This window comes from Bos grunniens, chromosome 7, assembly GCF_055505025.1.
Source record: "Bos grunniens cultivar Pamir isolate PY7600 chromosome 7, Bosgru_T2T1.0, whole genome shotgun sequence".
Classification (NCBI taxonomy): Eukaryota; Metazoa; Chordata; class Mammalia; order Artiodactyla; family Bovidae; genus Bos; species Bos grunniens.
This window is the reverse complement of record NC_141171.1, coordinates 44755934-44783045: the sequence shown is the minus strand read 5'-3', so window position 1 is coordinate 44783045 and position 27112 is coordinate 44755934. Positions and strand designations below refer to the sequence as shown.

The window sequence follows — 27112 nt, the reverse complement described above, 5'->3', positions numbered from 1 at the left end:
CTCTCACAAAGAAAATGCAGGACTTTTCTCTGATCGGAACCTACCCAAACGGGGACCTCATGTACCAAGGTCTTGGATGCCTCCCTGCTCAGGGTTCTTCTCAGGCCCTCCCTCTCCTGGCAGGAGGCTGGATCCATGGCTCTGGCTACAGTGCTCGCTCAGACCTGGTCCATACCACCTCAGCCTTAGCAATGCCCCCTCACACTTGAGGAACACAGTTGGGTCTGGTAAGCAGTGACCAGGCGCCCACCCAAATGATGAGATGGTTTTATTTTTTCCCTCTAACATCCTAGTACCAGTTATCAACTCTGCAAAGGTCAAGGCTTCCATTCACAAGCCACCCTACCCTCCACTCCACCATGCAGGGCGTGGGGCTGGGAAGACCCAGGAGGCCGCTGGCACTGACCTAGCCCAGGGGCCTGGGTCAGTCTGCAGGGCCCCTTCCCATTGCTGCTGGCTGAGCTGTGCTACTTTGGCCTCTGCCATGCCAGTCTCTCAGGAACCATGGGAGTGGAGGCCCATGCCTCCACTCAGAGGGGCAACAGCAGCTTCCATGCTCAGGAGTCCACACATGCACACACACTGGGACCTGGGCCCCGCCCCACCCCTCCCACATGCTCCTACCCTGTGAACACCTCGCTCCTAGACATGCCTGCCCTGCCCCCCTGACTCCCCTGCCCTGCACTGATTGTTCCCTTGGCAAAGAATCTCCCTTCCCACCCTCATCCCCCCTCCACCCTGCCTTGCCACCAACACCACGTCATCCTCAGGATCGTCATTCATTCAACAAGCATTTACTGAGTTTCTTTCCGTAACACTCACCAGGCTAAGCACTGAAAACACAGCAGTGGAGACATCAAAATCCCCATCCTGTGGAGCAAGTCAAAGGGTGGAAGATACTAAGGGGGGAAATGTTTTAAACAGGAGGGGATAAGGAGACTCCAATAAAAGCTGGAAACTTTAGGTAGGACGGCAGGTCAAGGCCTTACTGAAAAGATGACATCGTGTCCATGTGGTGGGAAAGTCACAGATGCCTCCAAATGGTCTTTAAGGAGGAGGAGTGGCCATTCGCTGAGCGGTGGGTGAAGGAGCAGGCTTGGGGAAGGAAGATGAGGAGCTGGTGGTGACATGATAAAGACAAGGTGTCATGTAGCCCGTGTGGTATCTAAGTCTGGAGTTGAAGGGAGAGTTTTGACTGGAGGAAGAAATGCCATATGCCTCACAGGGTAGGTGGTGTTTAAAGTCAATGGACCAAGGTAGACGCTGAAGGAGGACAGATAAGGAAAGGAGCATGGAGCAAGGGAGCATGATGGCACTGGGAGCCTTGGGGCGAGTGGGGATGGGGGGTGCGGTGATGAGAAAGAGCAGCCAGGAAGGCACAGACAAAGCCACAGAGATAGAAAACCAGGAGTGTGGTATCCGGGACGGGGTGATCAGCTATGCTGAATTCAACCAGAGGTAGGTCAGGGAAGATGAGGACAAGGAACTGGCCATTGGATTAGGTCAGTGGAGGTGGGCGTCACTGAGGCCCAGAGCAGAGATGTTTCCATGGTGTTGAGGGGATGGGTCTGCTGGAGCTGGCTCTAGGGGGAAGAGAAGTGAGAGCCACCAAGTGCGGATAACTCTACAGGGTATTTCTAAGAAGAAAAACAAGGCACAGTTGGGGAGAGAAGCAGGGGTAAAGATGTGTGGGTTTTTTTCCCCCAAGATGGAAATTAAAAGCATTTGTGGACTGATAGGAAAGATCCAGTTGAAATGGGGAACTGATACAGGAGGGAAAGAAAAGTGCTGGAATAATGTCCTGGGTGAAATGTGAGGGGATGGAATCTAGGAATGAGGCTCTTGGGACAGAAAACTCAAAACCGGCATTTTTCTGGAGAAGGGAAAGAGAGGGTCTGCCCCACCTCCAAGCCTATGGGGTAGGGGACAAAGGGGCGAGGGAGCCGCATCCACCTAAGGGGCTGCAGGAGGAGTGTCACCAGGCTTCCATCTGAGCGAGAAGCTGAAGGGACACTCACAGAACAGTCTGAGGAGAGAGGATATTTTGCTGATGGTGGAACATGAGTTCTAGAAGGTACAATAGCAGGTTTGGGGATAAGGGATGCCCCAGAGACCTCAGCTCTTGTGAAGATGGACAGGATCCCAAACCAAGGGCGTGAGCAGAAATGTCCTGGTGGTCCTGAGTTGGAGATGAGACTGGGGATGGAGCCACTGGGAGGCGGAGCACTTGAGGATTGAGGCCCATCTTTAGTCTGACAGACAGAGAGGTCTGAAGAGGAGTGGTTGTAGACCCCAGGATGGCTTCAGCAACTGGAGCCCTCCAGTCTGGCCAAGGGTGCCCCTCTCGGCACCCGTGAGCCGTCTTCTAACCCCTGCCACTGGAGGCCCAGTGTCTTTGCCCAGAAAATAGACCCTTGTTTTTGAGAGGATGATTCCACACCTTCAACTTTCAGTCAGGGTTTGTTTTGTTCTACAATGCTCCCACCTTTTTCAGTTCAGTCCATCTGTGAAAGCTTCCCCGTCGGGGCTGACCCAGCATCTCACCTACAACCTGACAAGTAAAAACCAGTCCCCTAGCCCTCTGGAATCAAAATACCGTGGGGTGGGCCCAGCATTGTTGTAACAAGCACCCCACCCCACCCTCCCACCAGGGGATGCAAGTACATGCTCAGGTTGACCTCTTCATGGGTCGACAGAGTCCCATCAGACCTCAGGGCAGTGGCAAAGGCCAGTCTTCAAGGCCAGTGCTGGCCACCGGGTACCTCACTGAGGAGGGCAGTCCACAAACCCACAGCCCACAGGACAAACCTGCTGTCAATAGAGGGGGAGGCACCATGCAGAAGGGAGGTTGGTGTTTCCTTTGTGAGGTGGACAGAGTGTATCTGAGTGCTCTATTCTGATAAGTCTTCCCAGACCCTGTCCCCATTCGCCTTCCTGCCATGCCCATCACACTAGCAATTATGTTATTCACCTTCCTCCCGACAGAAAGCTTCATGAGGCCAGAGACTGGGCCAGTCTTTTTCACTGCTCTGTGTGTAATACCTGACACTTGGTGGTTATTCAGTCACTTAATTCTGTATGATTCTTTGTGACCCCGTGGACAGCATGCCAGGCTTCCCTGTCCTTGACTTTCCTGGAGTTTGCTCAAACTTATGTCCACTGAGTCGGTGATGCCATCCAACCATCTCATCCTCTGTCACCCGCTTCTCCCTCTGCCCTCAATCTTCCCCAGCATCAGTGTCTTTTCCAATGAGCCAGCTCTTCACATCAGGTGGCCAAAGTATTGGAGCTTCAGCTTCAGAATCAGTCCTTTCAATGAATGTGCAGGGTTGATTTCCTTTAGGATTGACTGATTTGATCTCCATGTGTTCCAAGGGATAAGAGTTAATAAATGGCTGCACAATATTGAGTTGACAGGACTTTGTAAAATCAACCAAGACCATTAATGTGGTGCTAGACTCAAAGATGGGAATTCCCTCAGCCCTCCTCACCACCACCACCGCCCCTGCCATCTCTCCCTTTCCCTCTTCCTCTCCCCCTCCCCCATTAGCTATTGTAATTCTTGAAATACTTCGTGATACCTGGTATGAAAAAAATGCCACACCATGACATGTTTTTCAAAATTTCTTCCACTATTCTTGCACATTCTTTCTTCTAGCTTAATTTGAGAATTGTTTTGTCAAGACCCCACCAATGGATTTTAACTGGAATTAGGTTAAACGTTTGGCATAATTTGTGTCCTAACAACAGTAAGCCTTCCTACCCAAGACCATGTCTCTCTAGTTTTTCAAGTCTTTTTTCAATGTCTTCAAGGAGATGTTATAATTTCCTTCTTTTCAGTCTGCTGTGTTTTCTGTCTCATCACTGCTAGTACATAAGTTTCTCTGTTTGGGTGCTGGCCCCTTTACAATACTCACTTTTAACCCAGAGGGATGGTATGGGGAGGGAGGTGGGAGGGGGGTTCAGGATGGGGAACACGTGTACATCTGTGGCGGATGCATGTTGATGTATGGCAAAACCAATACAATATTGTAAAGTAAAAAAAATAATAATAAAATTATTTTTTAAAAGAAAAAAAATAAATAAAACCTTTCATTTTTGGTTCATTATCTGGACCATATCCAAACAAAGAATCATTTTTCTCCATCTCTTTAATATTTGTTCCTTCCCATTTCTTGCCTTCTGTTGACAATAACACCCACCAAATGTTGGCAGTCTGGTATTACCTCCTTTCCTCTTTTGTTTTTTCCCCACTTCATATTTTACCATTCTGAAAAGAATGGTGCCATTCTTTCATTTTATAGAGATATTCTTCATTGTTGGAAGAAAATGTTATTCTGTTCATATTTTATTGAGGTTTTTTTCCCCGCAAGAAATGGATTTTGAGTTTTTTTTTCAAATGCCTTTTAGTGTCTAGCAAGATTATCAAATGGTGTTTCTTTTTTGACTGCCTTTGACTTGGATATGATTAATTACAGAGTTCCTAATAGTCATTGAAGCACATTATATTTGGTCCCAGCATGTTCTTTTAATTCCATGCTAGATTTGATTTGCTAATATTTTTATGTGTGTATTTGGTTTTTTGTGTTTTTAATTGAATTTTTATTTTGGTTTTGGAGTATAATTGATTTACAGTGCTGTATTAGTTTCAGGTGTCCAGCTAAGTGATTTACTTAGACATATACTCATTCTTTTTCAGATTCTTTCCCCCCATAGGTTATTACAGAATATTCAGTAAAGTTCCATGTCCTATACAGTAAGTCCCTGTTGATTATTTGTTTTATACATGGTATGGTATGCATGCTAAGTCACTAAAATGGTGTCCAACTCTTTGCAACCCTACGGACCATAGCCAGCCAGCCTCCTCTGTCCAAGGGATTCTCCAGGCAAGAATACTGGAGTGGGTTGCCACGCCCTCCTCCGGGGGATTTTTCCCACCCAGGAATTGAACCCTTGCTTCTTTTATCCCCAGCATTGGCAGGCAGGTTCCTTATAACTAGTGCCACCTGGAAAAGTGAAAGTGTTAGTCAGTTAGTTGTGTCCAGCTCTTTGCAAATCCATGGACTGTAGCCCACCAGGCTCTTCTGTCCATGGGATTCTCCAGGCAAGAATACTGGAGTGGGTTGCCATTCCCTTCTCCAGGGGATCTTGCCGACCCAGGGATCAAACCCAGGTCTCCTGCATTACAAACAGATTCTTTATGGTCAGAGCCACTGGGAAGCCCATTTTATTTATGTGCTCAGTCGCTCAGTTGTGACTGACTCTTTGCGACACCATGAACTATAGCCCACCAGGCTCCTCTGTCCATGGAATTTTCTAGGCAAGAATACTGGAGTGGATTGCCATATGTGTGTGTTAATCCAAAACTCCTAATTTATTCCTCTCCTTCACATTCCCCCCCTGGCAAGCATAAGTCTGCTTTTGAAGTCTGTGGGTGCCAATAAGTTCATTTGTATCATTTTTCCCGCATATAAGTGATATCATATGACATTTCTCTTTGACTACTTCTCCTATCTCTAGGTCCATCAATATCTTTTATTTTTACCTTGTATGGGAATATAGTTAATTAATAGTGTTAGGTTTGTTAGTTTCAGGTTTACAGCAAAGTGATTCAGTTATATGTGTATCTATTCTTTTTCAAAAAATTTTCCCATTTAGGTTATTACAGAATATTGAGCAGAATTCCATGTGTTATATAGTAGGTCATTTTTTAGTAGGTCCTATTTTAAATATAATAGGGTATATAGGTCTATCTCAAACTCTCAACTTATTCGTCCCCACAACCTTTCCATTTTGTTAACCATATGTTTATTTTCTAAGTCTGTGAGTCTGTTTCTATTTTGCAAATAAGTTCATTTGTATCATTTTTATAGATTCCGAATATCAGTGGTATCATATGATATTTACCTTTCTCTTTCTGACTTACTTCACTAAGTAAGATAATCTCTGTGTCCATCCATGTTGCAGCAAATGACATTATTTCATTCTTTATAATGGCTTATAAATTATACCACATATTCTTCATCTGTCAATAGACATTTAAGTTGCTTCCATGTCTTGGCTATTGTAAACAGCACTGCAATGAACTTTGGGGTGAATGTATCCCTTTGAATCATGGTTTTCTCCAGATATACGCCCAGGAGTGGGACTGCTGGATCTGATGGCAAATCTTTAGGGATGTTTTCAGCTATTATCTCTTCAAATACTTTCTCAGGTTCACTGTCTCTCTCTTCTCCTTCTGGTACCCTGTAATGTGAATGTTGGTGCATTTCATTTTTTCTCTCTGGCATCAGCTGTGCCAAGTGTCTTTCTTAGGGCATTTAATGTTGCCCCAGAGGTCTCTTAAACTGTCCTCATTTCTTTTTTCTCTTTTTTCTTTACTCTTTTCCATGACAGTGATTTCCACCATTTTGTCTTTCAGCTTGCTTATCCATTTTTCTGCCTCATTTACTCTGCTATTGATCTCTGCTAGTGTATTTTTCTTTCCAGTTATTGTATTTTTCATCTCTTTGTGTTTGTTCTTTACTTCCTCTAGGTCTTTGTTAAACATTTCTTGTGTCATCTTAGTCTGTGCCTCCATTCTGTTTCTGAGATCTTGGATCATCTTTACTATCATCACTCTGAATTCTTTTCCAGGTAGATTGCCTATCTGCATTTCACTTAATTGTTCTTCATGGTTTTTATCTTGTTCTTTTGTCTGGAACAAATTTCTCTGCTGTCTCATTTTACCTTTTTGTGTCTGTAGTCTCCTTTCCACAGGTTGCAGGATCTTTTGCTTCTGATGCCTGCCCTCTGGTGGGTCAGGTTGGCCCGGGGGCTGCGCAGGCTTCCTGGCGAGGGGGCTGGTGCTGCCTACTAGTGGATGGTACTGTGTCTCGTCTCTAGTGGGCAGGGTCATGTCAAGGCATGTGTTTAGAGGTGACTGTAAGCTCAGTGCAACTTTAGGCAGCCTGTCTGATGATGGGTGGTGCTGTGTTCCCACTCTGCTGGTTGTTCGGCTTGAGGTGTCCCAGCAATGGAGCCTGCAGGCTGTTGGGTTGGCCAGGTCTCATTGCCAAAATGGTGACCTCCAGGAGAGCTCACACTGATCAGTATTGTCTGGACCCTCCGCCATCAGTATCCTTGCCCCCACAGAGAGCCACAGCAACCCCTGCCTCCCCATGAGACCCTCCAATACATGGAGGTATGTCTAGCCCAGCTCCTATGGAGTCACTGCTTTGTGCTGGGTCCTAGTGCATGTGAAATCTTGTGTGCACCCTCCAAGAGTACAGTCTCTGTTTTTCCTAGTCCCGTGGAGTTTTTCCCAGTCCTACACTGTTTTTCCCAGTCCTACACTCAATCCCCACTAGCCTTCAAAGCCCAGTGCTCCGGGGGATCCTCCTCCCAGAGCTAGACCCTCAGGCTGGGAAGCCTGACTGGGGCTCAGAGCTCTCACTCGTGCAGCACAGCCTCTGTGATACAATTATTTTCTAGTTTGTGGGTCACCCACCTGGCAGGTATGGGATTTGATGATATCACAAAAGCTCCCCTTCTAGCAGCTCCTTATGGCTTCTTCTTTGTCTTTGGATGTAAAATATCTTTTTTGGTAGGTCCCAGTCTTTTTTTTTTTTTTCCCCCAACGGTAGTTCAGCAATTAGTTGTGATTTTGGTGTTTTTGTGAGAGGAGGTGTGTGCAAGTCCTTCTATTCCACCATCTTGTCTGGAATCCTGATTTGCTAATATTTTACTTGGAATTTGGATAAATCTAGTGCTGAGTGAGTTAGGTCTGTAGTGATCTATATTGTATTCTCTTTGGCAGGTTTCCATGTCCAGGTTATACCAGCTCCAGGATAAAATTTGGTACATCTTCTCTGTGGTATGCTCTAGGAATTAGCCATTCCTAAAAGGAACTTCCTTATGAAATTAGTCAGCGTGCTTCCCTATGAAACTAATCAGTAGTGCTTTTTTAAAAACAGCTTTATAGAGGTACAATTTATATATAGATGTTTAATATATACAAATTCATGACTTTGGACATGTACACGCATATGATACTACCACCACAATCAAGGTAACAGACATACCCATCACCTCCACAAGTTTCCTAGAGTCCCTTTGTGTTTCTTGTTTGTTTGTTTTGTGGTGAGAACACATAACATGAGATATACCCTCTTAATGGATGTTTAAGTGCACAATATAACATGCTGATTATAGGTCCTTATTGTATAACAGATCTCTACAATCTATTCATTGAATAACTGGAAAAAAGTGTTTTTAATAAATATTTTCTTCTTGATTCCATGTCAATACTTTAAAGTTTCCTTTTAAGTGATTCATCTCATTGAGATTTTGATGTTTATTACCTATAATTGAACATAGTATTTCCATACTTTTAAACCTACTCTGTGTTCTTTATTTATTTATTTATTTAGTAACCAGCCTTGCCAGAAGTTTGGCTATTTTATTGATTTTCATGAAAAGCCAGGCTTCAGATTTATCAGTTCCTCTCTTTTTTGGCAAGTTTATTCATTCCTTTCTAATTCTATTTATGTTGATTCTTCCTTGTGGTTGCTTGGCAGGCTTATATAAATAAATAGTGATCTAGCAGGAACCAAGGTTATTCACTCCCAGGTCCTGGCCTCCCACATTCTAGAATCCAGGGTACTCTACCTCCTTATCCAACTCCCCACCAGTCCGGTGCTCCTAGAGCCCCCAACCCTATCTCTGAGCCTCTTGAGCAAAACCCTACTAACTTTTCCACTTGAACCCCATTCCTCCCTTTACAAAATTCAGGTTATAAGAAGGTTTCCTAGATAAATTACTGTTTCTTTGCTCTTTGAACCAAGGGGAGTCAGAGAAGGGAGATCCATTTCTGTGTTCTTTTTTTTTTTTTTTAAACTTTACAATATTGTATTAGTTTTGCCAAATATCGAAATGAATCCGCCACAGGTATACCTGTGTTCCCCATCCTGAACCCTCCTCCCTCCTCCCTCCCCGTACCTTCCCTCTGGGTCGTCCCAGTGCACCAGCCCCAAGCATCCAGTATCGTGCATTGAACCTGGACTGGCGACTCGTTTCGTACATATTATACATGTTTCAATGCCATTCTCCCAAATCTCCCCACCCTCTCCCTCTCCCACAGAGTCCATAAGACTGATCTATACATCAGTGTCTCTTTTGCTGTCTCGTACACAGGGTTATTGTTACCATCTTTCTAAATTCCATGTATATGCGTTAGTATACTATATTGATGTTTTTCTTTCTGGCTTACTTCACTCTGTATAATAGGTTCCAGTTTCATCCATCTCATTAGAACTGATTCAAATGTATTCTTTTTAATGGCTGAGTAATACTCCATTGTGTATATGTACCACAGCTTTCTTATCCATTCATCTGCTGATGGACATCTAGGTTGCTTCCATGTCCTGGCTATTATAAACAGTGCTGCGATGAACATTGGGGTACACGTGTCTCTTTCCCTTCTGGTTTCCTCAGTGTGTATGCCCAGCAGTGGGATTGCTGGATCATAAGGCAGTTCTATTTCCAGTTTTTTAAGGAATCTCCACACTGTTCTCCATAGTGGCTGTACTAGTTTGCATTCCCAGCAACAGTGTAAGAGAGTTCCCTTTTCTCCACACCCTCTCCAGCATTTATTGCTTGTAGACTTTTGGATCGCAGCCATTCTGACTGGCGTGAAATGGTACCTCATAGTGGTTTTGATTTGCATTTCCCTGATAATGAGTGATGTTGAGCATCTTTTCATGTGTTTGTTAGCCATCTGTATGTCTTCTCTGGAGAAATGTCTATTTAGTTCTTTGGCCCTGTGTTCTCAGCAGCCCTCCAGGTACACCTTAGCTAGAGCCCCATTTACGTCCTCCATCCCCAGTGGCCTGACCTGTGACAAGGACCTTCTCCCACCTCCTGGGACTCTTCCCTTAGAACTGCAGACAAAGAGAAACCACGAAAATGACTCAGACTTTATTGTTGTTTGGTCTCTGTGGTTAGCACCTCCCAGCTGATATTATGCAGATGGCTCTGGTCACTCTGAAGGTGGGTTTGTGCCCTTTGCTAGCTATCCATTTGGCTTTATCCTCGGCCTTTTACTTTGCCCCAACAGTCAACCAGAGGAAAGACTTGAAACTCAAACTAAGTTGATCAGATTATTACCAGCTTCCTGAAGAGCTACAGCATCCATTTCTCACAATGAGGGGATAGAATGTTTCTTTTGTCCTCAGCCCATCCAAGCACAGATCACTAGAAATTTTCAGGTTCTAGGATCAGCTTTATCACTTCCTTCTATATGCACGTCAATTTGTTCTACCTCTAGTCCTAGAGGAAATCTCTCTCCTAACATACTGGATCACTTTCTTTTATCAGACAATGTGCTCAATCACTTCAGTCTTGTCCGACTCTTGGTGACCCCATGGGCTGTAGCCTACCAGGCTGCTTTGTCCATGGAATTCTCCAGGCAAGAATACTGGAGTGGCTTGCCTTTAGGAGTGTCCAAAGAACTCTGGAAAAATGTTGTTGCTCACTTTAGGAGGAATCCTCCCATCTTTCCAAAAGACATATGATGTGGTTTTTATTGTTGCTTAGTTTCATATCCATGCCATTACATGAGTCCTCACAAGTCTTTTTGGAAGTATATAGAGTAAAATATATGAATAAGTAAGATCCAACAATTCCACTGAAAATGGTAATTATTTTATTTCCTGGGCCTAGAGCTCAGGGTAGGAGGGAAGACCCTCAGACAACCCTTACTTCTTCCTGCCCTATAGACAGCCCATGTCGGAAAGGCCAGGGCGGGAGAGTGCTGACGTCCTGCCCAGCCCTGCTCATCTGATGAGTAGGCCTGGTCATATCCCCAGTCCCAAACTTGACTGCCAGGGCCCACAGCTGAGTCAAGAACAAACAAGGGGGGATATGCCTTGTACCCATGTTCCAGGGGATGAGAAGTGGAGAAATAAAATGACCCACTGGAAAATCAATGGGCTTCCCTAGAGCAGTGATGTAATTAGTAGCCCTGCCAGTCAATGCCCATAAGTGCTTTGTGAAGCACTTCCTGCAAGAAATTAAGTCCCTGTCCAATGGCTTTCCTATAACAGAAATAATATATCTGAATTTTATTCATTCAGAAATAAATTTTGGCGGTTGTTGCTCTTTATGTGTAGCAGCTGAACAGCCTTAAATATTTGGATGCCTTTCTGATCATATTTAGAATAATGATGAGCGCCATGAATTACAGAGTACAAAGCCTGACGTGTTTATTGCCTACAATCCATTTTATAGCCCTTTCTTTTAGAGCCTGAGTTGCTGCAGAGTGTTTGCAAACTAGTTACAAAGAGAACTCCAGAGTTGCCTCCCGGTTCAGCCCTCTGGGCAGAGTCTCAGTGTGGGACCACAGGCCCGAGGCAGGTGAAGACCTGTTCTCACCAGCACTAACTCTCGCCCACAGTGCCACCCGTTATCCGCGTCTATCCAGAGACCCAGGCACAGGAGCCGGGGGTGGCAGCAAGCCTGAGATGTCACGCAGAGGGCATTCCTATGCCCAGAATCACTTGGCTAAAAAATGGCATGGATGTCTCAACCCAGATGTCAAAACAGCTCTCCCTTTTAGGTAAGAGCCCCCCTTGATGTCTTTGTGCCATTAATGCCATCAAGTTCAAGCTGACACTCTCTCTAGGAATGGGAATAAGAGGAGTGATTTGTTTCTAAGTCAGACACGGGGAGCAACAAATGTCTCTCCCGCTTTTCCTGCTCTGTGGTCTTACACAGATCTCTCTGAGCACAATGAGGAGATGCTGTCAGCTAGGTCCCAGGTCACCTGCAGTTCAGCTCCGCTGTTCCAGCCCTTCCTGGGTATATATCAGGGTACTGACGGCCCTTAGCCCTGCCGAGGGGCTGTACTTTTAACCTCAATACTCTCAATAGGAGAGAGAAAGGCAGGGGGAGGTCCCAGCTGAGCAGGCCACCCTGCGCTCTGTTCTTTCTGCAGCCAATGGGAGCGAGCTCCACATCGGCAGTGTTCGGTATGAAGACACGGGGGCATATACCTGCATTGCCAAAAATGAAGTGGGTGTGGATGAAGATATTTCCTCCCTCTTCATTGAAGACTCAGCTAGAAAGACCCGTGAGTCCACTTTTGCCTTTGAGCTCCTTACTGAGCTGGTTGGGAGACACTGGGTTGCAGGGGCCATAGCCACCAACCATGAACCCCTGGTAAACGTTATGTCCTTCCATGTATCCTGGGACAGAGGATGGTCAGAGGTGAGAAAACTTTGCCTGTAAACCTAGACAACTCTGCAAACACAGGCAGGGAAAGTCTCTGGACAGCAGACAGAGCCCAAGGCCACAAGGAAGGCCTCATAGCCTATCCCCAGTTCTGCCTCCTGCTTGCTCTGTCCTTCATCCACAAAATTGCCCCTACTAATTACCCACCAGCAGCTGCTGCCCTCCCATAGCCCAGGAACTGGCCTGCACACTCACCCACGCATGCTTTTACGCCAGGGATTGTTGCCTACTTGGGGTGCTAAGCAGGCTCTTCCTCATAGCCACTGCTCCCCAGTAGGCTCTACAGGAGTAATTTCATGGACATGGGTGTTAGATATGGTCTCTTTCCCATGATCAAAGACCCTTAGCTGAGTCTTTATCATCAAGGGAGAAAATCAAAAAAAATATTGCAGATGATCTTCCTAAGGAAAATCCTAGCAGAAAACCAGCATGCTCCTGGAAGTAGTCCAGGAGGTCTGAGGGATGTTGCTTGCTGTTTATCATCCACAGAAGAGAGAATCCCATTAGCTTCTGTGATCCTGGGACCTGATTCATTGGAAACCCAAAGGGTCCTGAGCCCTGGAAGCATTTGTCTCTGCCCAGCATCCCCCCTCAGTGTTGTGGGGGGTGATGAGTGGTACAGAGTCCATACATGATGAACTAGATACTAGTGTGTTCTTGAACTGAATCACTACAATGTTCTGACGTTGCTTTTTCTTTTGTTTTCTTCCCCCAATCATGTACCTGCTTTCTTCATTTCTCTGATGCTGCAGTTGCGAACATTCTATGGCGAGAAGAAGGTACCAAGCTTATTTGTTCTGTATTGTGCCTGTAATCACATGTGTTCATGGCTCCATAACATGCCATCTTTCCATGCACCACCAATAGTTCTTTTAAACATCAAGCAATCCCTACAAGTGGGGTCCACAGGCCAGATCAGAGGGGAAGTCCACATCAAACTCGAGTGGCACACTTGAGTTTAAACTTGGTTTAAACCTACTAGTGTCTTTAATAGGCTTCCCAGGTGGCACAGTGGTAAAGAATTCACCTGCCAGTGCAGGAGACATAAGAGACGTGGATTCAAGTCCTGGGTTGGGAAGATCCCCTGGAGTAGAAAATGGCAACCCACTCCAGTATTCTCGCCTGGAGAAATCCATGGACAGAGGAGCTTATGGGCTACAGTCCATGGTGTCACAGAGTCAGACGTGACTGAGCATGCACAAGCACAGATGTCTTTAATGGACGTTAGACTATTCGACTTTTTAGAACAAAAGTTTCCATTTAAAGCTATTTTCAAACCTCCACTGAAGCAGACTTCTTGGCAGGGATCCTGGTCAGAACTGAGCCTTAAAATATTTTCTAGTAACTGATGTTGGTGTTGGGGTTTAGTGTTACTTTGAGAAAATGCTAAAGAAAAAAGCTACCATCATGTCTGTAAATATACATTTGCATGTATCTTTCTAAATGAATAGGTTTTTTAAACCTATGTGTATCTACCCAACAATCTTTAGATATTAGGCCAGGCCATACAAAACTGCCATTTGGGGGGAATTGCCTGACAGTCCAGTGGTTAGGACTCCATGTGTCTACTGCTGGGGGCCCAGGTTCAATCCCTGGTCAGGGAACTAAGATCCCACAAGCCACATGGCCAAAGAAAGCAAAAAACAAAATTGCCATTTTTGTATATCAAAAGTGGTCTAATAATATGGCTCAAAAATAGCAAGCACATGTGGGCACTGGGTTAAAGAGCCTGAGTCACTGTGTTGGATGCGTTTGCAATGGACCCCCAACTCTCCCTCTGAACCCCTCCACCAAAGACTCCAAATCACCTGAGGTACCTTGTCCTCTAGCTTGGTGGACAGAGGAGAGGACGAGCACCAGCAGAAGGCACCGTGAGATCCAGGGTTAAGCACTAATTCTCCGTTTTTGAAAACCAGCACATTTCCTCAAGTTTCTTCTTAAGAACGTCACAGGCTGTTACCTGCCATCTAGCATGCACATGCATACAAGCACTCAGAGTAATTTCCTGACTGTCAGGCACTAATGCTCACACAGTCTGGGAGCAAAACAAAGGCAGAGCCTGGAAAATGAGGGATTGTTGCCAGTAGGTTTTAGGAATCCTCAGAAGGAAAGTCATAGCAACAGTTGCTAATCAGGGACAGCGGTCCCTTGACACTGCCTCAACCTGGCTTCTAGGCCACCGCACACACAGAGAGCTTTGGCTCTGTTTCTTTAAAAAGTGCTTCCTAAGGGGTGTTTACAAGTCTCAAAAGTGGAGAATTGCAGAGAGCGCAGGAGCCCCTGCAAAGTGTTAAATGCAGCTCTGGCGGCCCAAAGGCCAAATTAAGACCCACAGCTGCCTCAGAGCTTAGGGCTGGCTGGTGCTATGCTGATAGTGGACAACCCAGCAGTGAACAGACTCCATCACACCTGGACAGCTGTCTGCCCACGCCCTTCCCTGCTCATACTCAAGGACCCGAAGTTGGAGAATACAGGAGCAAAAGCAGAGAGGTTGGCAGGGCTCTCCCATCTCTGAATAGGAGCAGTGACATGATGGACTCGCAATAGCAGAGAATGTTCCCCTGTGCCCCTTGGTCAAGCTCACCACAGACAGAACCTTGGGGTCTGACTCGTGAGGCCAGCTCTCTTGTGAAGTCAGTTACTTGTGGAGCAAGGCCTTGTTGAGCTTCACGTTGCACTGTCCACTGTCGCAAGGCTCAGTGCTCAGCCTGCAGCACAGCTGCAAGCCCCACGTGGGCTCTACAAAGTCTTCAGTCTCATGTTGGTTCTTCCAGCCACTGATTTTCTAAGAACCTTGGGAGCCTGTTGTGGGGTTTGTGGTTGTTTTGCAGGGACGACCTCCTCTGGCCCCTAAGTTTGAGCAAGAGGAGCTTGCCAAATGACAGTGTATAAAAGAGAAAGTCTTGCTGGGGACAAGATAGATTGGGGTCACAGCAAATGTGTGCTCCCTACCCCGCTCCATACACTTGCCACTGTGTGGGAGGCACAGGCCCATTTTGTCTGGGTCTTGGGAGAGGCTGCCCAGCACCCAGGATTCCCGCTGGGACCTATGCAGAGTGCGCCCAGGCGTTCCCAGCTTCCAAGAGGCTGGAGTCTAGCTGTTTATAGTGGCAGGAGCCCTCAACTCAGCACAGAACTAGACGCAGGTGAGGCTGTGTTGTGGAGTCAGGGGCCCCTGCCCACACTGGGAGCCACGGGCACTGGTGAAAGTGACCAACAGAGCCACTGAAAGTAGGCAGAACAGGATTCCCATTTGCCTGTTTTATCATTTTCTCACTCACTAAAAACTTACTCCATTAGTCAATTAAGTCAGTACACTGGTTTTATTAGCATGCTAGGAAAGAATTTTTCACATAGGTAATTCTCTTAGAATTCCTAGTAATCTTTTCAATGTGTTACCTTCGAAAGCAATGAAGGGAGAGAGGAAGGGGTGTGGGGGAGGAAGAGGGAGAACTCTAGACCTTACCCATCCCTGTGCCATGCTGACCTTGTATGGAGAGCAGGGTGAGGGGACAGAGCCCAGGTGCAGGTTCCAGGTCTGTTACAAGGGCCTGTGGCCTCAACCAAGCCCCTCTTCATCTTGGGCCTGTTTTTTGTTTTTTGTCTTTAAAATAAGGAGGCTGAACTAGCTGGTCCCCAAGGCCCCTTCTTTGCTGATCTAAGGAAATTTCTCCCCAGATAGCCATGGCCCTGGGCTAGGATGAGGTAGGGGGCAGGCAGCTGGCCTGACCCAGCTGTGGGCTCTGTTACCTGGCATGGGGCTGCCGCAGGGAAACTAGTAAGGCAGAGGTTGGAGCAAACTGTCTTGAAGGAAATGTTCACTGGCACAGAGGCCAGGTTTGGACAAAGAAATACCAACCCCAGCATTCTTAGGCCCCCGTGTTCCAAGTGGCAGCACTGTACATAAATGTGTTTAAAAAAAAAAAAACTTTGTTTTTTTGGCATCATCTGATCCATTCTGATTTGCCTAGTTGACAAGGACCAAGGGAGACTTTGCCTTTCAGGACGTGTATGCATTCAGTTGCTCAGTCTTGTCTGACTCTTTCTGGCCCCATGGACTGCAGCCTGCCAGGCTCCTAGGCCCATGGAGTTTTCCAGGCAAGAATACTGAAGTAGGTTGCCATGCCCTCCTCCAGGGCATCTTCCCAGCCCAGGGATCCCAACCCAGGTCTCCCGCATTACAGGTGGATTCTTTACTAGCTGAGCCACCAGGGAAGTCCGAGAATACTGGACTGGGTAGACTTTCCCTTCTCCAGGGGATCTTTCTGACCCAGGAATCGAACCAGGGTCTCCTGCATTGCAGGCGGATTCTTTTCCAGCTGAGCTACCAGGGAAGCCCTTAGGAAAGGTCAAATGTACGTCACAGCCAGAGCTGTCCTTTATTTGAAAACTTGTGTTGACGGCCAGCTGTGGATGAGCGGGGGCAGGAGTGCATGTCTGGGAAGACAGCCTAGGGGTTGGAGGGCCCTCCGTGTACGTGTTGATTCTCAGCCCTCAGGCACTTGCTCCCCACTCACTGCCTGCTCATCTTGCCTCGCCCCTCCTGGACCAGACCTTGCACTCTGTGCCTACACCCGACGCAGCCAGGCTGCCGGTTTCATCTCTGCCCCAGGCGGCCTGTGAGCCTGCCTGGGGACCAGCTGCTAGGAAGGGCATAACCATGGCTGTGCTTGCTCCTCGCAGGCCTCAGTGTGGGAAACATGTTTTACGTCTTCTCCGATGATGGCATAATCGTCCTGCACCCAGTGGACTGTGAGATCCAGAGGCACCTCAAGCCCACGGAGAAGATCTTCATGAGCTACGTAAGTGTCTGGCACTGGGGACACTCCACATCACACACAGCATCCCAGCAACATCACACAACAGCCTTTCACCATGTGCGCCACCGGGTTTCTTGAATTCCATTTGCTATACATGATGTGGCTCCAGATGCCTTCCTCCAGTGGCCACTTCCATGCACGGAGCCTGAAGGGAGGCCCCAGGAGGACAGATGGGTTCCTGGCCTCCACAAGTTCACAACCAAATGACAGAGACAGTAGCGTGAATGGACAGCTTCCAAACAGGTGCTGCTAGAAGATGTGTAAGGTACATGGCAGCAAGGCCTCTCCAGGGGCAAAGTCAGAGAAGGCTCCGGGGGCAGGTGATGCCTGGGCTCAGTTGTGAAGAACAGGTAGGAATTGGTGATGAATGTTGAGAGGAAATGTCATGAACGTGGAGCACAGGAGCATAAAACATCAGGTCATGTTCAGGGAACCACAAATATTCCACATGCCTGGAGGACAAATGGATATGAGAAGGGCCTAAGATTGACGATGACAGTAGGTAAGGGTCAGGGCTGATGAGTCCTAAGGGGAACACCGAAGGGCTTCAAGCGAAGGATGGCCAGCATTACGGTGCTTTGGAACATGTGCAGGGCCTCACGGAGGGTGAGGATCAGGAGGGCTGCGCTAGAAGCACAGAAGTGGGTGAAGAGGCTATTGTGATTATCCAGGAGAGGATGGGGACCTGGGTTAAACCAGTGGTGGTGAGAATGGGAAACAGTAGATTTTTGAGCTTTGGAGGCCCTCAGCGGTCCCCAGGGAACAGGGGAGAGAGCATGAAACATGTGAGTGGCCTGAGCATCAGAGCTGCTATGGACAGTTCAGAGGCTGGGTAGAAAATGGCAGTGTGACATGCAGGGGGCAGAGGCAGAAGAGACGACCACAGGCAGCAGGTCCAAAACAACTCTTCCAGCCCCCTAGACCCAGCTGCCAGGAGGCATCCTCAGGGCTGTGCCTCCCACCCCTCGGTTCTGTCCCTTCCACTGGTTTCCCACTTGGCCTTGCACTGGTGGATTCTTACTAGAGGTCTGACCTAGCTAATCCCTGGCTTCTTGAGGGTAGAAGTATGGCATTAATCCAAGAGTCATCTAACAGCCCCCATGAGCCCTCTACTCAAAGACATACAGTGGATACACTGGGCCACAGTGATGGGCTTGGAGCTCACGGAGCAAGTGGGCTTGGCCCAGACGAGTTCCTGAAACAAGTTTGTCGTATTGCTGTGCTGACCGGTGGTGTATTTTACAGTGTTGTGTTTCTTATATTTGCAGCTTGGGAACAGCTCTCTTCCAGACTATTTCATTTGAATTAATCATATTTTAAAGTGTTAACCTCTGATAAGTTTTCCCTCCACGTGATAGCCATGAAACCATCTAGAAAGAGTTGTTGTTGTTGTTTAGTCACTAAGTCGTGTCCAACTCTTTGCAACCCACGGACTGTAGCCTACCAGGCTCCTCTGTCCATAGGATTCCCCAAGCAAGACTGCTGGAATGGGTTGCCCTTTCCTTCTCCAGGGGATCTCCCTGACCCAGGGATCAAACCCGTGGCTCCTGCATAGGCGGCAAATTCTTTACCACTGAGCCACCACCAGCCCCCTAGTAAGAGTGGTCCTAGTTAATTTCTAGCAGTTAGGTTTGAATAATTGCAACCCATCACATTGGCACTAACTTCTCATATATTTGCAATAACCTAACCTGTAGCTTGCAAGGGAAATCTCTCAAATCCTAAGCAGGGCTCAATTTTCCTAAGAAAGTAGAACATACACAGTAAGAGAGGTCCTGTAGGCATTTCAGGCAACTCAAACCTCTGTGAGCTATGGAACAGTCCCAAATAACAGTTTGCTCACCTACAAAATGGCCAGAACCTCCCAGGAGAGTTACAATGAGCTGACCCTCTTCCTCAGGTTCTGGGTGAGTAGGCAGTTGGTGCTTCTCATCTCTGGCCTCTCTGCTGGATGAGAGTCCACTTTGCCCAGCAGGATGCTGCAGGGTTAGTAGGTCAGGGCACAGGCTGTAGAGCAGGATCTGCACAAGTGATATCAGAGCCCACCTCCATCACTCAGCAGGCCAAGTGGCTGAAGAAAAGTGTTTAACCCCTCTAAGCCTCTGTCTTTTCTCATAGGTAAATTAAGGTTATTGTGAGGATTAAGGGCTTCCCAGGTGGCGCTAGTGGGAAAGAACCCACCTGCCAATGCAAGAGGGCATAAGAGACGTGGGTTCAATCCCTGGGTCAGGAAGATTCCCTGAAGAAGGGCACGGTGACCCACTCTAGCCTGGAGAATCCCATGGACAGAGGAGCCTGGCTGGCTATGTCCATAGGGTTTCAGAGTCAGACATGACTAAAGCAACTTAGCACACAGGCAAGTAAGGATTAAATATGATGACAGAGAGTGAAATGTAAAAGGAGAAAGACCTGCTTCAAAGCTATTGCAGCTGTTTAGGAAAGAAACTGGGCTTAAGCTAGGACATAGAACTCTTGAGATTTAGGAGGCAATCTCTGTAGTCCTCAGGGACTAATTCACAGTGAGTTGTGTGGGAGAAGGAAGCGTCCAGAATGGTGTTCCTGCTTTGGACTCAGCTGCCTAGATGCCACTGAGGACTCAGAGGTGGAGCAGGGATGGCGGCAAAGACCAGCTCACATGTGGATGGTTGAGAATGAGCTGACTGTAGGAGAACCCATGGGAGAACTGGGGAGAATGGTTCTGAGCTAAAGACACAGATCTGGGAGCCTCAGCATGTGAATGCTGATGACAGCCAAGACAGGAGAGAAGATCACCAAGGGTGCGTGTAAGTGACTGGAGTTGGGCATCTGCACAGAACCCTGGGGCTGACACAAAGGTTGAGACAGCATCGCACAAGAGTCATGAGGAAACACGTGAGAATGTATATCACAAAAGACAAGGGAAAAGAAGGTCCTCTTTTCTCTCACTTATTCTTTATTTGTATTACATTATGTTATATATTTCAAGCACCAGTGCTGTGTCAGGCACTTCACTAGGTGCTAAGAATAAAGCAGTGAGCCCAACAAAGAGCTTGCTCTCAAGGAGCTTATGATCTAGTGACAAAGAAAAGACTCAGTGTAGGTAGACAAACAAATGAAGAAGGTCAAGCGGGAAATGAGAAGTGTAGCAAGGTAAAAGAGGGTGGGTGCCTGGGTGCTAAGCTTGTTGAGGCTAGAGAGGGCATCTCCAGAAGGTGACATATGGGCTGACGTGTCACCTGAAGGACATGAAATACACCAGGTAGATGTCTGGGGACACCAGTTGATCAGCGCACGCACGGGCCCTGGTGCAGGAGTTCAGCATGAGTACGGAAGATGCGGGCACGTGCGTGCACAGAATGGGTGGGAAAGGGAGAAAAACACTAGAGACAGGTCAGAGGAGTCCCAGGAACCAGAGTGTTCAGGGCCTTGTTGACTTCAGGAAAGACTTGGACCCTGTTCTGAGCAAGAAAGAGTGTTGTTGTGGTGGAGTGTGTTGAGCTGACTTGTATTCACAGGGATCCCTGTGGTTGGTGAGTCAAGAATCTGTCAGGGGAGGCCAGGGTGGAATCAAGGAGCACAGAGTGGATGCTGTAGCAGTCAGTCAAGGGACAGATGTGGCTTGAGTCAAGGTGACAGAGGTGGAAGCGATCGGGAAGTTTAACTCTCAATATGTTCTTGGAGGTAAAATTGAAATGATTTTTATTCATTGGATGAAGGCTGAGGGTGTAGAGAGCAAAAGCAGAGTCAAAGATGCCTTCAGAGATTTTGTCTAGGAAGTAAAACAGGGGAAATGAGCAAGACTGGGAGGCAAAACTGAGAGTTGATTTTGAACTTACAAATTTGAGATGTAAATAAAATAGCTACTTAGGAAAGTAGCTAAGTCTGGAGTTCAGAGAAAAGGGCTGAGCTAAAGATACAAATTTGGGAGTTGTTAGCACAAGAAGGAAATGGCAACCCACTCTAGTGTTCTTGCCTGGAGAATCCCAGGGACGGGGGAGCCTCGTGGGCTTCTGTCTATGGGGTCGCACAGAGTTAGACCCGACTGAAGTGGCTTAGCAGCAGCAGCAGCATGAGAAGGAAATGGCAACCCACTCCAGTGTTCTTGCCTGGAGAATCCCAGGGACGGGGAAGCCTCATGGGCTTCCGTCTATGGGGTCACACAGAGTCGGACACGACTGAAGCGACTTAGCAGCAGTAGCAGCAGACTGTATTTAAAGTCATAGGTGTGGATTAACAATGATTAGCAAAGGTAGTGGATTTTAGAGAAGTCATCCAGTAGTGACCCCTGAGCATTCTGGCATCTAGAGATCAGCAAACAGAGTAGACTGAACAATAGAGAAGGGTCAGACACTGGGGAGGGTGGAGGGAACAGAACCAAGAAACAGTCAACACAGTGTTAAATGATGCCCCAAGTTCAATTAAGATGATGGCAAAGCTTGAATATAACTGAAAAGTCGGCCAGAAGTTCAGTGAGAACACCGCCAGCTCTGTGCAGAGGACTAGCGCCAGAAGACTAAGGAGCATGTGAGAGGTGAGGAAGCTGAGGGTGTGTGTAGGTGACTCCTGCAGGAGTCTGGTCACTGACAAGAGTTGTGTGCGATGGACGGGGATGAGGAGAGGGAGAAGGCCACTCTCAAGCGTGGAAGCACACGGACCTCTCAGCTGCTGGCCGAAAGGCCGGCAAAGGGAGTTACAGCCTCAGGAGGAGCAGGGGAAGATGAAAGATGAACGGAACGTGGAGTAAAAGCTCCATGCATGGTGATGCGAGAAGCTGTGCGTGCTGTGCTCCCTTGGATGCTGCAGTGGCGAAGAATTCTGAGAGAGGAAGAAAGGAAGAGGGGAGGGTGAAGGGAGCGGAACCCAGCGATGGCAGGGGAACAGGGGATTAAGAAGACTTATGGCAGCCTGTCTCCTTTACAGGAAGAAATATGTCCTCAAAAGGATGGGGACGCCACCCAGCCCTGCCAGTGGGCATCAGCAGTGAACGTCAGGCACCGCTACATCTATGTGGCCCAGCCCACACTCAGCAGAGTCCTCGTGGTCGACGTGCAGGCTCAGAAAGTCCTTCAGGTACATCTCTCTGAGGGAGGGGGGAGCTTCCAGCTCTGGGGCACAGCCTGCCACATCCTTCTTTGTTCTCTGCGCACTTCCCAGCTCCTAGGAGAAGTGGTCAGGCTAATGAAAGGATGTAGAGAAGATTCATTTTAGAGAAGTGCATTTTTCATTAAGCATGTATTGCCTACTATGTGCCAAACTTTGGTCTAGGTGCTTGGACAAATAGCCATGAATGAACAGGTCCCAGAAATTATATTCTAGTTGGGGAAAGAGACCATCATTTAGAATTTTAGGGAGCTACAGATGCTAAGAGCTATTTACATGTTGAAAGAGACAGAGGAACCAAAAGACTGTTTTTAAGTGGCCCTACCTCTGGAGGTAAACAGAGTCTGAGATCTGAACACCAAGTGGGATTGGAGCTTTGGAGCACGACCATGGCAGAGGAGAGTGGGATGCAGCAAAGACAGAGATAAACTAAGGCCAGTGAGATAGCAAACCGTTCAAGTCTTTCAGTCAGGGGAGTGACATAATCTGACATCTTTAAAGAGTCAATCTGCTGCTCAGATTGGAAGATAGAACAGAGATGTGGTCATGGAAATAATCCAGGCAAGAGAGGATGACGGCAGTAGAGGCAGTAAGAAGTTATCAAAGTCTTGCTATATTTTAAATGTAGAGCCCAAAAGATTTTCTGCTCATCTGAATGTAAGGTTTGAGAGAAAGGAATAATAATAATAATTTTAGCAATAATAGAATGGTAATGCCATATACTGTGTGTGGTGGGTGGCATAATGGCTCCCAAGATATCCACACCCTCATTCCCAGAACCAAAGAATGTCACCTTATATGGCAAAAGGGATTTCACAGGTGTGATTAAGGATTTTTAAGACTTTTTATTGACTACAGTTGATTTACAATGTTGTGTTAGTTTCAGGTGTACAGCAAGGTGAATCGGTTATACATACAGATATAGCCACTTTTTTTTAAGATTATTTTCCCATAGAGATCATTACAGAGTATTGAGTAGAGTTGCCTGTGCTATACAGTAGGTTCATATTAGTTATCTATTGTATATATAGTTAATACTCTTACATCCCAATCTCCCAGTTTAGCCCACCCCTCTTTTCCCCATCTGTGATTTCTATTTCTGTTTTGTAACAAGTTCATTTGTATTATTTTAGATTCTACATATAAGCAGTATCATATTTGTCTCTCTGACTGACTTCGTATAATAATCTCCAGGTCCATCAATGTTGCTGCAAATGGCATTATTTCATTCTTTTTTATGACTAATATTCCATTATACATACATATTGGACATGTAGGCTGTTTCCGTGTCCTGGCTATTGTAAGTAATGCTACAGTGAACGTTGGGTGTATGTATCTTTTCAAATTACGGTTTTCTCCAGATACTTGCTCAGGGGTGGGATTGCGGGGTCATAGGGTAGTTCTGTATTTAGTTTTTTAAGGAACCTCCATACTGCTCTCCATCCCCACCAAAGGTGCAAGAAGCTTCCCTTTTCTTCACACCCTCTTCAGCATTTATTATTTGTAGATTTGTTGATGATGGCCATTCTGACTAGTGTGAGACTTCACTGTACTTTTGATTTGCATTTGTCTAATAATTACTGATGTTGATCTTTTCCGGTACTTCTTGGCCATCTGTACGTCTTCTTTGAAGAAATGTCTATTTAGGTCTCCTGCCTGTTTTTTCATTGGGGTTGCTTTTGTTTGATATTGAGCTGCATGAGCTCTTTGTATATTTTTTTAGATTAATCCCTTCTTGGTTGCTTTATTTGTAAATATTTTCTCCCATTCTGTGGGTTGTCTTTTCATTTTTTCATGGTTTCCTTTGCTGTGCAAAAGCTTTTGAGTTTAATTAGGTCCCATTTGTTTGTTTTTATTTTCATTACTCTAGGAGGTGGATCAAAAAAGATCTTGCTGCCGTTCATGTCAGAGTATTCTGTCTATGTTTGCCACTAAGAGTTTTATAGTATCCAATCATACATTTGGGTCTGTAATCCATTTTGAGTTTATTTTTGTGTATGGTGTTAAAGAATGTTCTAATTTCATTCCTTTACATGTAACTGTCCGGTTTCGCCAGCACCACTTATTGAAGAGACTGTCTTCTCTCCATTGTATATTCTTCCTTTGTCAAAGATTAGGTGACAGTAGGTGCATGGGTTTATTTTGGGGGTTTTTAACCTGTTCCATTCATCTATACTTCTGTTTTTGTGCCCGTAGCGTACTGTTTTATAGCTTTGTAGTATAGTCCAAAGTCAGGGACCCTGATTCCTCCAGCTCCATTTTCCTTAAGATTGCTTTGGCTATTCAGGGTCTTTTGTGTTTGCATACAAATTCTAAAGATTTTGTTCAAAGTAAGGATTTTTAAATGGAATTTAAAGGGAATTAGTGACTGATCTGATCTGATCCTTAATTATCTGGGTGAGCCCTACCTGCAAGCACAAGTATCCTCATAAGAGAGAGGATGTGACAACAAAGAAGGAGACAGTTTAAGGATAAAGCAGGTTTGCTACACTGCTGGCTTTAAGATTGGAGGGAAAGGCCATAAGCCAAAGAATGCAAATTTTTAGATTCTGGCAGCTGGAAAGACAAGGAAATACATTTTCCCCTAGAGCCTCTAGAGGGAGCACTACCATGCAGATGTATTTCTCCTGCCAGTGAAATTAATTTTGGACTTCTGGCCTCAAGAACTGTAATTATGGGGAATAAATCTGTGTTGTTTTAAGCCACCAAGTTAGTGGCACTGTTGCTACAGCAGTGGGAAAGTAATGCGCTCTGATAGGGCTTTGAGCAAGGCAGGGGGTGAAGCAGATCCAGGGGGAAATTCATAATTCCACTTTAGATTACGTTTAAGCTGCTATTATATATATAATCTATATCTTTAAAGATGTTATGTAATAGGTTGCATAAATAGGTCTGGAGTCAAAGGAGAGGTCTAGGCTGGAGATATGAGTGTGGGCATCGTTACCATGTGAATTTGTTAAATCCAGTGACCTGGAGGAGATCATGGAGGGATATATAGATAGAGAAGAGGTCACGGTTGGAGCCCTGAAGTACTCCAACACTTAAAGATCAGGAATGAGAGAGAGAGCCAACAGAGGAGACCAAGAAGGAATAACCTGAAAGGTAAGAAGAAAATGAGGAGAGGGTGGTTTTCCAGAAGCCAAGAGAAGAGTATTTTAAGGGAGAGTTAGTGGCCAATGGTATCAAAGGTTGCTGAAAGTATTTGTATGTTGTGAAGACTGAGAACTAACCTTGGATTCAGCACCACATGGATCACCTTGGCAGGAACAAACAGGATGATAATGGCAGAATACAAGCCTGAGAGGGGTGAGTTCACATCAGAATCAGAGGGAGTAGGGATGGTGAATACAGACAACCATTTTGAGGGGTTTTGCTGAAATGTGAGTAAAAGTAGACAAATGAGGCGGTAGCTGGCAGAGGATGCTGAAGAAACTTTTAGGCTAGATGACATTCCAGCATTTGTATGCTAATGGGGAAAACTTCTGCAGTTCTTCCCTTTCTTCTGCATCAGTGAAGTAGGCAGTGGAATCCAGGACATAGGAGCAGATACACCAGCCTAAGATAAAAGCACGTTCACTCATCAGAGCAGGAAGAAACCGGAAGTATTCGGGCACAGGTGCAAATAGGTGATACAGTTGGTGGTAGCTGAGTGACCTTCTCTTCTGGTTGCCTTTGAAATAAGAAGGAAAATTATCACCAAGGCTGGAAGTCTAAGGAAAGAGGTGAAAGTTGGATGTGATAGGACTGCAGGGCAGTGGTGAAGGTCCACTTAAGGATGAGGGGTGCAAATTTAAAGTCAAACCAGTGACGAGACTTGTATTTTTTTTTTTCCAAGGAATGCTCACTGTTGGGAGAAAGTTACATAAAACCAGGGTTTTGGTGTGGTTTCTCCGGGCAAATATGACAAGAGATTTTCTAGCTATCTTTTTGTTATTGATTGAATAATTTCAATCCTTTGAAATCTATTGAAGCTTGTTTTATAATCAAGCTAATCTACTTTGGCAAGTGCTCTATGTATACTTTAAAAGCATGTGTTTTCTAATGTGTGTGTGTGTGTGTCAAGTTGGATCATTCTATTACTCAAATATTCTAAGTGACTTTTGTTTAGTCAACTAGCTGCTAAGAGGTATGTTGAAATCTCCCCCTATGATTGTAAATTTATCAAGTTCCATCCATTTTTGCTTTGCTTTAAAATTGTAATATCTTCCTGAGTGGAAGACTTCTTTCAAAATATCCCTATTTATCTCTGGTAAAGCTTCTTGCCTGAAAGTCTGTTTTTGTCTAACAGTGTAGCTAAATCAGATTTACTTTGATTAGTGTTACCATGGTATAATTTTTCCATTCTTTCACTTTCAATCTATGTCATGTATTTAAAAGGTGATCTTTTATAAAACTAATGTATTTGGATTTTGGCTTTTATCTAGTTTAATAATCTTGGTCTTTACTCAATTATTTGATTCCTGTATATGGTTATGCCTACCATCTTTCTGTTTTTTTATTTGACCTACCTGTTTGTTTTTTTCTCCCTTCTCGCTTTTTTCTGGATTAGTCAAACATTTTTATTATTCTATTTCTCCCTCTAGTAACTTGTTGTCCATGCATTCTTTGATCATTGCTATTATTATGACCACCCTAGGGATCACAACACATTCTTTGCCTCAATACAGTCTCATACAAGTTATTACTTCATTTGCCTAATAATGGGCTTCCCTGATAGCTCAGCTGATAAAGAATCCGCCTGCAATGCGGAAGACCTAGGTTCAATCCCTGGGTCAGGAAGATCCTGGGGAGACGGGAAAGGCCACCCACTCCAGTATTCGGACATGACTGAGAAACTTTCACTTTCATTGCCTAATAACGAGAGAACCTTAGAACACTCTAACTCCTCTAACCCCCGTTCTGCCTTTGGCACTATAGTAGGAATGAATTTATTTCTACACATA

At 45.8% G+C, this 27112-nt stretch overlaps 1 protein-coding gene and 1 long non-coding RNA gene across 13 annotated transcripts in view; one reads left to right on the top strand and one right to left on the bottom strand.

The window, feature by feature from the left end:
• FSTL4 (follistatin like 4) overlaps nucleotides 1-27112 on the top strand; it is a 550514-nt gene that overhangs the window by 503916 nt on the left and 19486 nt on the right. For all 12 annotated transcript variants that reach the window (XM_086411566.1, XM_086411561.1, XM_086411567.1 and 9 more), the window contains 5 exons: nucleotides 11435-11596; nucleotides 11975-12109; nucleotides 13023-13049; nucleotides 16954-17072; nucleotides 21990-22139. In XM_086411566.1, the coding sequence (XP_086267692.1) occupies nucleotides 11435-11596; nucleotides 11975-12109; nucleotides 13023-13049; nucleotides 16954-17072; nucleotides 21990-22139 (593 nt within the window). The remainder of the gene's footprint in view (nucleotides 1-11434; nucleotides 11597-11974; nucleotides 12110-13022; nucleotides 13050-16953; nucleotides 17073-21989; nucleotides 22140-27112) is intronic.
• The window catches only part of LOC147369365 (uncharacterized), a 166979-nt gene continuing 165447 nt past the window's right edge, over nucleotides 25581-27112 (bottom strand). The window contains exon 8 of the long non-coding RNA XR_015167400.1: nucleotides 25581-25839. This is a non-coding gene — a long non-coding RNA (uncharacterized LOC147369365). The remainder of the gene's footprint in view (nucleotides 25840-27112) is intronic.